The sequence below is a fragment of the Saccopteryx bilineata genome, chromosome 7 (genome assembly GCF_036850765.1).
Source record: "Saccopteryx bilineata isolate mSacBil1 chromosome 7, mSacBil1_pri_phased_curated, whole genome shotgun sequence".
Lineage (NCBI taxonomy): Eukaryota > Metazoa > Chordata > Mammalia > Chiroptera > Emballonuridae > Saccopteryx > Saccopteryx bilineata.
In genome coordinates this window covers 1,911,191-1,922,960 of record NC_089496.1, presented here as the reverse complement: position 1 = coordinate 1,922,960, position 11,770 = coordinate 1,911,191, and the positions used below count along the sequence as shown (strand labels likewise).

General features: G+C 37.9%; 1 protein-coding gene across 1 annotated transcript; it reads left to right on the top strand.

Moving 5' to 3' along the window:
- Positions 1-742: 742 nt before the first annotated feature.
- On the top strand, positions 743-906 carry LOC136311098 (mitochondrial import receptor subunit TOM5 homolog). The gene has a single exon (XM_066240304.1). The coding sequence runs from the start codon at positions 751-753 to the stop codon at positions 904-906; it is 156 nt and encodes a 51-aa protein (XP_066096401.1). The 5' UTR covers positions 743-750.
- Positions 907-11,770: the final 10,864 nt, after the last annotated feature.

Below are 11,770 nucleotides of genomic sequence, written 5' to 3'. Positions count from 1 at the left end.
TTTGGAGAAAACATCTCCAGATTATTTTGACATTTGATTATGCTGCATACCCCTCACCCAAAGTCAAATTTTCTTCTGTCACCTTCTATCTGGTTTTCAACATTTCTTATAATGCAGATCTTTATGTTGGTAAATTTCCTCAGCTTCTGTTTGTCTGGAAGAAACTAGTTCTTCTTCACATTTAAAAAATAACTGCTATATATGTTATTTTTGACTGATCCTTTTCTTCATATATATATATATATATATATATATATAGAGAGAGAGAGAGAGAGAGAGAGGGAATGTGCTTTCACTCTCTCGTAGCTTATAGGGTTTCTCCTGAAAAATCTGATCTTAAGCTAATGGCTACCTTGAGAATTCTTTTTTTTGTTAGTAACTTTTGACAGCTTTAGTATAATGTGCCTTGGATATGGTCTTTTTGCACTTAATTAGGTGTTCTGTTTTCTTACTAGTTTCAGGGGTCCAGCTCTTTCCATTGGTTTAAAAAGTTCTCATCAAGTATTGGTTTGAATGAGCTCTCTGTTCCTCTTTTCCACTCTTCCCCTTCTATATCCATTATTCTTATATTGCTCTTTTTAATGGAGTCAGCTAGTTCTCACAGAGTTATTTTCTTTTGTTTCTTTTTTAAGATCTCCATCCTGCTTTTTCACCTGAGTCATTTCGGGATGTCTTGCTTCAATATCAATAACTCTTTCCTTCTGAGAAGAGCGGAGTGCGGCAGGTGGAACACGGTGGGACAGTGCCGCGATGTTCCGTATTGAGGGCCTGGTGCCAAAGCTGGACCTGGAGGAAATGAAATGGAAGATGCGCGAGGATGTGATCTCCTCCATACGGAACTTACTCATCTATGTGACCCTGCTGCGAGTCACTCCTTTTATCCTAAGGAAATTGGACAGCATATAAAGATTGGACATCACATGTGAACGCATGATATGAACAACTTGGTTCCAGTTTCTCCTCTGCAAATGAATAGGTGCAGAAGGGTGTGGGATCTCTTTGATTGAATGGACATAAAACTTCTACTTGTTCAGAACAAGTTTGGTTGTGGTAACTGACCTTCATAGCTAAAATAGAAAACTATTTGGGAAGTATGAAAGACATTTTGGGGTCATAGTATGCCTGTGATTTCAGCCTCCATGAATATTGATGTAATTGTAAATAATGTCAAATTCAATTTTCTAGCAGGTATTAATTCTATAAGGGACTATGTCTGCAGTGGCCCTGTCTTGTCAGTCATTTTTGTTGACCTTTTTACTTTTGTCTGGAGTATATTTGTCGAAGAGCTCCTTATGATTAGTAGTTATATTTTATGGAAGCCAGCACATAACCACAAGAACATTTAAGCACAAGACCATTAGTCTGTATTTTTAATAAATGAACCAATTAAGAAAAAAGAAAAACTCTTTCCTCCACTGGTCTGCTCTATTTCTTAAACTCTCTAAAACATCCTTCATCTGATTTATGGAGTTCTTCAGATCCAGAATTTTTTGTTTAGTTCTTTTTTATAGTTGCAATGTCTTTGATGAAGTATTCCTTTTGTTTGTTGATTTTATTCCTGAGCTTATTGAACTGCCTTTCTGAGCTTTCTTGTATCTTACTAAATATTTTCAGACCTGCAATCTAGAATTCTCTGTTATGTAAATTAAAGTCTTCAGTGTCTCTAGGTTTATTTTTTGGAGATTTTAAATTTTTTTTCTTAACTAAATTGTTACCTAAGGTATTCATGATACGTGATGGGTTGTTTCTCTGCCTGGGCATTTGAGGGAATAACATTCTTTTTTAAATTACTTGTTTATTTTAACTGTTTAGCAGGTTAGTAAGTAGCGCTCTTTCACTTTTTAGTAAATGGTGCTATTTGGAAGTTTTTGGAATAATGGAAGTTTTTGTTTTCTTTTACCTGCACTACTGGTACGTTGGAGCTCTCTTTGGTGTGGTCTCTGCTCTGTCATGGATTATACCCTGCATTCCCCAGGAGTTGGGCATCCGTTTTATATTCAGAGTACCTTGGTCTCAGGGAACTACTCCCAAAATAGAATGTGGCAGGTGATGGGGCTGTTGCCCTGTATGTTCCCAGGGCTACTGGAAGCCACCAGTCAGTCCTTTCTGAAACTGGAAGCCACCAGTCAGTCCTCACTGTCTTAGGGTGGCAGCTGCCTCTATTATTTCTACTACTATGGGTAGGAATGCAATGGATGTGGGAAAGCCAGTTCTGGCATCTGCAGCTTTGAATACAAGCCACTTAGGTTGCAATGTTGCTTCTGCCCCTTCACAATCTGCCCAGTGATGTCTGTAATCTGAGCTGGCAATGGAAGCAGATGGGGTGCAGACTTCCACACCTCAGCTTTGTTTTCTGGTGGCGTGTGCTTCACAGCTACTATCCTTTACACCTGTTCTCTCCTGATGACCCTGGGCTCAATCTCAGTATGCACCGACCTCTCAGGCCAGACTGCTGCCTCTGCTCTCTGGTCTATCCAGTCAGGGTTGTACTAGGTCCTTCTCTGCTAACATATCTGCTGGGGCCTCAGTTAGTACCAGACTGCATCTTCAGCTCTCATATCTGTTCGCTCTCCACATCCTGGCTCCCCTGCTTGCTCCCATATGCCCACCTTTGCATGTCTTAATGCACAGATCTCTCAGATGTATTTGTCTGTTGAGCTGAGAATCCTTTGTTGAAATATCGTTGTCTAACTTGTAAGACAGGATAGACTGGGGCTTTCTGATGCTGCCTTGATGCTTGGGTTTACACTGAAGATAACTCATTAACATAGCTGCCAGTTTCGTGTGGACTGTCAGCTAGAAATTCAGTGAGGGCAGCATGTCAAATGTGTTATTCTATCCCAAGTGGGCCTCTCCTCGGGCTTCCTTATAAAATAGTGGATAATATCTAAGAGCTAAAGTTGTAAGAAAACCAGAGAGAGATTCTATCAATTCTTATGATCTAGTCCAAGTATCTACATAGCACTGTGCCTACACTAGTCACAAACTTACCCAGATTCAAAGGGAGAGAAGATAGACCTTACTCCTTTATGTAAAAATGAAGGATGGGGGAGACTGTTGTGGCCATTTGGAAAAAAAATATTTAGAAAATATTATAACAACTTTATTTTCAAGCTCTTAGTTTTCAAAGACTTGTTAAAAACAAGTCGTTATAGTATATGACAACGTATTTTAGAGATTTTTGGGTTTGTTCTTGTCAGAATTGTTCCTAATCTTGCCTTTTTATAAAGTCAGGATATTCTCAAATTATCCTCATGGTAGATTTATAGTCATCTGTGCTTTATCCAGATGAGTAAAACTATGAAAATGTAATGAATATAACTTTGTTTCTGTTGATTTTGTTTAGAAGTTTGAAATTGTATCCAGATAAAAATATTTTGGTCAATGGTGTTTAGTAGCAAAATTATACTGTATTCGTAGTAAGCCATAGCACTTCAATATTTTTTTATGCCTCACCATAGCAGACTCCAGCTACTTAAAACAATGATTATTTCTTCTAGAAAAAATAATTTATTTAGCCAGTGAAAAGTCAGTCTTAATTAACTTGAAAGTTAGATTGCAACTTCTTAGTGAGTCTATTTCTTTTAATAATTTTATATTTGTTTTCACAGTAAAAAAGGATTTCTGATTCTTTCCCAATGTTTTATTATGAAAATTTTCAAATATATAGAAGCTGAAAAAAAGCAAACAATTATACCATTCACAAGTTTTAATTATAGTCAAAATGTTTCAATATTTATCTCCATCTTCCTCCTGGATTATTTGGAAATGTTATAATATCATGATATTTACTCAGAATACTTCAGCTCACACTTTTAAAGAGTAAGGGCTTTTTTTTCTCCATAACACAGTATAGTTATTAACCTTAAAAAAATTAACACAATGTATGTTCAAATTTTCCTATGTTCTGAGAAAGCTTTTATATTAAATTTTACATGTATTTTTATATCTAGTCTCTTTTAACATAGAACAGGTCCCCTCCCACATATTTATTTTTCCATGACAGTGATGTTTTTCATAAAATATAAAATTTTTGAATTTTTATTAAAAGGTTTAAGTCAAAAAACCTTACAGACTTAAAACCTTACCAGGCCTTCTTCCTAACAGTATTGAAGCATTTTAATACTATAAGTGATTTAAAAACAAAGTAATTTAAAGAATCCCTCTTCCATAGTCACACACACACACACACACACACACACACACACACACACACACGTTATTTCCTGTTTGGAGATACTGTGTATAAACATACTCATATATCTATACATATATGGTTTGGAAGGCAGAGTGAGACCTTGACACTCATAAGACATAGAACTTGGGGCTCCTCTATTTGGTCTTTCCCATTTCCAGGATTCCCAATCCCCTCACTTGGTTGTGTGTGGCACCATAAAATCTCTCCTCCAGATCTTCATGCCAGAAGTGTGGTGGAATTTCCCTCATAGCTTCTGCTGCCCCACACCATCATGAGTCACAATTTACCCTCTATTTCAATCCAGACAAGTGGATAACTCACCACAAGCAGGTCCATTTTTCAGGTTGTAACTCCCCTCCAAAATCTGCCTGTTTTTGTTCAATCTCTACAATTAGGTTGTTAGTGTTGATATTCAGATTTTCCTTTGTCTGAGGAAAGTGCTTGTGTTGGGAGCTCATTCTGACACTGACTTTTCTCTTTTTTTGACATGCACAATGCTATTGTCTTTAGCAATGTCCTGTGCTCTGGATTTGACTAATTGTTTTCTGAGAGTGTGCTTTATTCCTATATCCCTTCTATTTCCTTAAATGTGGATACATGTTTAGAGATCTCATTAGGTTGAGGCTACACATTTTTGGATATGAATAATTTTACATGCTCTTATGTACTTCTTATTGTATCACATGAAGAGTAATGTCAGTAATGCTTTGATGATTAAGGTAGTCATTACCAGCTCTCTCTATCATAAAGACAAAAATTTCCCTTGGGAAAATGTAAGTGTTCTGTCTGTGTTATACTCAAGCACTGTACAAACATTTTTCTGAAAATCTTTTCTAAAGAGAACATACAGATGGCCAATAGGCATATGAAATGGTCCTGAATCAGTTATTAGAGTGGGGAAGGTAAAAAGGTGATTTTCCTAACTGTGTCACTTCTTCATTTATTAATTCACATGGACTGATTTTTGTTTATTTATGTGACAATTACAGTAATTAATCAGGGGCAGTATTTCCTGAAGAAAGCCATAGACAACAGGTGCAGGAGACAGTGTCTGGGAAGAGTGGTAAGGGCACCGGTAGAGGGATACCTGAAATCTTACATGAAGTAACAGCACTGAGACCAGAGCACAAGAGCAAGTCCTGAGGGAACAAGGTCAACCTAAACCTTTGAGAGAAATCACTTTCCACTTATTCAAATTTTAGACCCTAATCTTCATTCTACATATCTAACCCTGAAATTATAATAAAAATACCTGTTTAAAGTTGAAAAGTATGACCTTACATTACAATACCAAATAGATCCTTAGAATACTGTGATAAGCATATATCTAAACATCCAGTGGAGTTTTGTTAAGGAAGCACAGGCATTTATAAATATTGCTAAATAAAAGAAAAAGTAAAGGAGAAATGGCAGGGGGTAGGAAATGTATTCTGATTGACCTTTGAGAATGCCAGGGAAAATAAGTAAATTGATATGATAAATATAGACAAATTTATAAATAAATTACTTAACATGTGAGTGTGTTTAGAGCTCCTCAGTAATGGAGGAGACTTTTGAAGTCATTTATATCAACATATTTGATAAAGGCATTGAGCTGTAACTGACTTAAAATTTCCCCATAGATACTCTGTTTCCTGGGAGGCAAGCTATCTATTTTTAGATAGTCCTCTTTCTCTGCATTACAGATACAAAATCCATTGTCCTGCAGCACTAACATACTTATCCTAATTTTAAACAAATAAACATGGATCATCTGCTACAGCACAGTCTGCTGATTCAAGTACTAGATCCCATAACTTATAAGGAAAGTTCCTATGATATGACAGCCCTTTAGATATTTGAATTGTGAGGATTTCATTGCAGATAAAACCTTTAATAAAGGTGCCATGAAAAACAGTGGAAAGCCATTTAGGTTTTCCAGAAAAAATAAAATATATGCATGTATTAATAATTATAGTTATGTTTCAAATGATGTGGGAACTTCGGTGGAATTAATTTTATGAGAACTATCAATCATCACCATTTATGTTAAATTATTTTATTTTTTGTAATTTAGAAATTAGTAGAAAGAATGAATCTTCTTTAGCATGGATTCTTTTTCTACCAAGTAAAAGTTAAAATAAGGCTCTAATATGATACTTGGATTATCAAAACCAAATAAAACATATATTAATTGAATACTGGTATGTAAAAATAAAACACATGGCCCTGGCCGGGTAGCTCAGTTGATTAGAGCATTGTCCCATAGTCAAGATTGCAGGCGTGACCCCTGGTAAGGAAACAATACAAGATTCAACTAATGGATGCATATGTAACTGGAACAACAAATCAGTGTTTCTCCCTTTCTCTCCCTCCTTCTTTCTTTCTAAAAATCAATAAATAAATAATTTAAGAAAAAAACAACTGCTAACCTTCAGTAAGGACTAAAATAAGTAGCATGCTCACCTTCTGTAGCAGTGCTGAGTGCTGGCTGACTGCACATACTTCTCACTTGCTGAATGACTCCCACTGCATTTCATTTGAATGTTGTTCTGACAGCATTAATCAACCATAAAACAGTACCAGCAGAAAACAGACTAAAACCTTTAGATGGTTTGCATAATTATTCAATATTGTCATAAATAATAAGTTCTGTTTTCCATGTTCACTCTTCCCCTACCTTAACCCCAATTATACTTTTCAAATAGAATTGAGCTACACAATAAAAAGCTTCATAGACTATGATTAATTAACATCCATTTCTCCCAACAATGGGATCTTCCTATTCAGAAAGGGAAATCAAGTGGGAAGTATCCTTGCTGAACAAATTAGGCCAGGAAATTAGGCCCCACTAAATAAAAAGGTATTAAATTTAACACACTGGTATTCAAATGGAAAATACATACCTGTAGGCATACTGCCTACTCCTATTGAAATACACAAAAGCAAGAGTAGTAATAGGTAAAAATTCCATTGTGCTTCATTTCCACAGAGGAAGGAAGTTAAGTGTGTTTAATGAAGGTATGTTTGTGTAGACTCTATCTCTACATACCAGGTAGCCCATTGTCATGGTAGCTTAAAGAAATCGGACACTATAAACCTCTATGCCCATGAAGAAGTCTTTGAATCATCTACCTTCAAAACTGAATATTGAGAAAGCCCCTTATCATTGGTAGCAATGCAAACAGAAACACTTGTCACACATGCAGCTGTATGAACAATAGACTTCTGAAAGTCCACTTTCTGCTAATAGTTATGGCTGTCTTTGGTGTTCAGTATGCAAGAAGAGGCAGACACAGCCAGTAATTGTTCAAAGTGAAGAGAGGAGATGCAGACCAGAAAGAAAGCAAGGGTAGTGGATACCTCAGCAACAGGGGAGAACAACCATCTTATATCTATTTGTACCACCAGACTGAGGCTTATGCAAACAAAATCCTTCAGATGCATGGGTTTCAGGAAGCACAGACCACTGCAAACAATGCCTGGCTCAATAAATGTCTGTTCTTACTGAGACTTCTCATCACCCACTAATTCCTTATTAAATTTAAACAATGATCATAATATCATTTCAGGGATCTGGAGAAAATAGTTTGACATCCTGATCTTTTTATGTTTATTTGCTTAATATAGAGCATTTTTCTGTACTTGGGTAAAATTAACTGCAAGGATGTGAAAAGAGAGATTCATAATAGTTGAACTAGAGCTAATCACTGAAGGAAAGCTGACAAAAAGAAAGAGATACTTTCAGTGACAATATCATTAACTAAGTTAACCATTAACAAGTATAGTCCAGTTTATTGGTTATATCTTAGATGTGGTCATCTGCATCTATAGGAGACACATATTAGTAAAATAAAAGACAGAAGTTAAGTTATTCATGTTAGCTTTTGTTTTAACTTTCCTTCAAAATGTATTTTAAACCAGAATTTTGAATAAAATGTACATTAATTATATGTTTACCATTTCCAGCCAATTCTCTTAATTTTAAAGACAACTCTAATCTTGTAAAAAGTTTATGAAAATGAAATAAAATCACAAACAAGATTAAAAGTCACCTGCAATATTACCTCAGAAATAATCCCTACACAGATGTTGGTAGAGTGCTGGTGGGTAGCTCAGTTGGTTCGAGTGCTATTCTCATACACTAAGGTTGTAGATTTGATCCCCTGTCAGGTCACATACAAGAATCCACATGTAAAGCCAGTAGCCAGGGCCGCCATCACAGCAGCCCGGCTCATGCAAGTTCTCATTGGATTCGGACAGTCGGTAATGAAACAGCGGAGCCAATAACTGGTGGGCTATTAGCTTTAATCCTAGCTTGCACTCAGCAGGCAAGAAATACACACAGTGAGAAGACACTTCCCTTTCCATTCAGGGCTCCCAAAGCCACTGACTTATCCGAGTTTCCTAGAATCAAGTGTTTCTAGCTCACCAGCCTTATTCACCTCTGTTTTCCATCTCCTTCTCTCTACACGAACTGGCTTCTCCTTCAGCACTCTGCCATCATGGCCGCCTCTCCTCTCCTCCACATGGCCTTTATATGCTCTCCTCCTAGAATGTAATCCCTCTTTTCTCAGAACAACGTGATCTCTCCTTTTAAAATCTTTTGGCACAAAGGCCCTCCCCCAACACATATTAACATAATCAATGCCCATCCCAAGCAATCACCTGGGCAACGGGCTTTCATGTGGGCAGTGACATCTTTAACAAAGTGAGCATAATATATTTTATCTGCCCAACAATCCACCCCTATGCTCACTTTACTACCCACAATCTACACCACCGGCATCCCTGTGCAAGGAAATTAGGCACATTACACAAATTACAACAACATGACAAATCATACAAGTTCAACAATTACAAACATACATTTCACCAGTCTCTGAGCACTTTGCCAAAAGTGCAAAATGTCCTTAGCCTTCTTTCTAGCCATGTGAAAATCTTCCCAGGGCAGGGGAAGGGTCTCTAACAAAGCCGCCCCCCATCCCCATTAGGGTATTTCACATTGTCCAAAATCCCTAAATCCATCCAACAAAGGAGTCAGTGCTCACTCCAGTCATAGTCCAGGAATCAGTCCAAGCACATGGGGCCTCAGCCACTCCCCTCATCCCTGCTGTCCTGGCAGGTCTTACACTGTCCCAAGGAGGAGCACGTGGCAATGGCAGTCAGCATTTTTATTTCTACTCTGGAGAGCATGATGGCATCCACGCCTATGTCCCCAAATCACAGACCTACCTTGGGCATAGTAAGTACTCCTTTCTGCTAGGCTCTCAAATTCTGGAGACTATGGATCAAAACTCCAGACCAATTCTCCTCATCCTCCAAAGAGGAACTGAAAACACCAGCTACTGCTGCTGGGATTAAGCCCTTGGCCACTGCTGCCTTCTGCTCAGCAGGCCTTGTAGCCTCAGCTCCAGCCTCAACCCCAGCCTCCTGCCACTGCTGGCTCTCCACAAAGTCCAGGGCAATCTCAAACTCACTAACTATCATTCCTTCTCCAGCAGCTGCTCCATTTCCAAGAAAATCTCACAAACCTGGTCAGCCTCCTCCTCCGGTGCTTGCTCCAGCTCCAGGGTCAGTATCTCTTTCTCCCACATTTGCTCCAGCTCCTTTACCTGCTTGGTTTGCAGGTCCTAGGAAGCCTCTTCCACAGAGCTCTAGGTTTCCTCACACATGCCTGTAAAAGTCAGGTAGTTTACAATCCCCAAAAGGACAGCCATGGGGAACCATAACAGCAGCCAGTCCTCTACTTCACCTCTCAAAGGCGGTGGTGGCTCCATACTGATCTGTATCGAATCCTGCCACAGACTACACCAAATGTGTGGTCAGTATCTGCGGCCACCATTACAGCTGCCTGGCCCGTGCAGGTTTGCATTAGGTTCGGACAAACAGTAATGAAACAATGGAGCCAAGAACTGGTGGGCCATTAGCTTTAATCCTAGCTTGCACCCTGTGGGCAAGAAATACACCCACTGGGCTCCAAAATCCACTCATTCAGTGCTCACAAAGCTACTGACTTATCCAAGTTTCCTAGAATCAAAGATTTCTAACCTCACCAGCCTTATTCACCTCTGTTCCCTATCTCCTTCTCTCTGCACAAACTCTGCACAAACTGGCTTCATCTTCAGCACTCCACCATCTTGGCTGCTTCTTCTCTCCTCCACATGGCCTTTCTCTGCTCTCCTACAGCATGGGCTTCTCCTAGAATGTAATCCCTCTTCTCCCAGAACAACATGATCTCTCCTTTTAAAACCTTTTGGCACGAAAGCCCTCCCCCAACACATATTAACATAATCACGCCCATCCCAAGCAATTACCTGGGTGATGGGCTTCCACGTGGGCAGCGCCATCTTTAACAAAGTGAGCATAATATATTTTATCTGCCCAACACCACATAAATAAGTGAAACAACATATCAATGTATCTCTCTCTCTCTCTCCCTTCCTCTCTCTCTAAAATTCAATAAATTAATTTAAAAAACATTTTAATTTAAAATTGGTAGAGAAATGTATAGATTTAATGAATCAATGGATGTACTGTAGATATTCTGTACAATGAACATAAAATATACACTATAGGTGCTAGCTGTTGTTGCCCTACTATATTTTCTGTTTGGTAAGGAAGGTTTTCCTCTTAAATATATACTCTGAATATTACCTCATATCACTGAATATTTTGCAGAACCATGATGTTTAATGTTGAATAGCAGTTCATTCCGTCAACATACCTGACTTTATATAACCAGTGCACTAAAAGGAAGTGTACTAATGTACTAATAGGACATTACAGTGTTAAATGGACAAAGTTGGGGACAAAACCAAACCCTACTATTAAAGCATCTAACATTGTGATAAATGATGCAGGATTAAGATTTGATCTAGATCCAGATTGTTTCCTATTTTGGATGATGAGTCAGTAGACATTTCCTATTTTGGTCAGGTTGGTTTAAATGACTTTCCTCAGTGTTGGTTACAAATGTCTAAGTTAACATTCCCACCTATGCTGATAATGTCACCTTCTTAATTAACCTTCAAAGTGATTTAAAGAACAAGCAAAGCTTTGCTATTTTGTACCACAAAAAGAATGCATTTTTTTGCAGTATGTAGCAAATTTTTACCTTTGCTCACAAATTCATCATCTTTTACTGAATATGAAAGAACATTAAATGGAAGAATTGCACCCTACTTTACTGTACACCCTCAGCCTCTTTATTCATATTAACATTAAGGCCAATAGTAGCTATTACAATTTTCTCATTATTTACCCCCATGAAGATTTTCTTACAAATCTGGGTATTAGATGTGTTCAAACCTGTACTAATTTCAAGATATATCAGTTATTTCTGGCATTGCCATCTGTACTCCTAAATCCATTTTTAAGACTGGGTACATATGTACCACAGCATATGTGGGTCTTTCTTATTCCTGGACTTTTGAGTCTAGTATGCAGTCCTGAGAGCTGGAAAAGAAATCATGGGGGGAGTGGCACAGACCTGTCAAGTTTTCTGGGAGCAGTAAATCCCATGTATGACACTGGTAAACTAAAGTATCATAGTACTATCCCTGAGGGACTAATTTCTAATGATGTTCTTTT

Excerpts from the sequence above, each read along its gene's own strand:
- LOC136311098 (XM_066240304.1), top strand. The coding sequence starts at position 751 with ATGTTCCGTATTGAGGGCCTGGTGCCAAAGCTGGACCTGGAGGAAATG.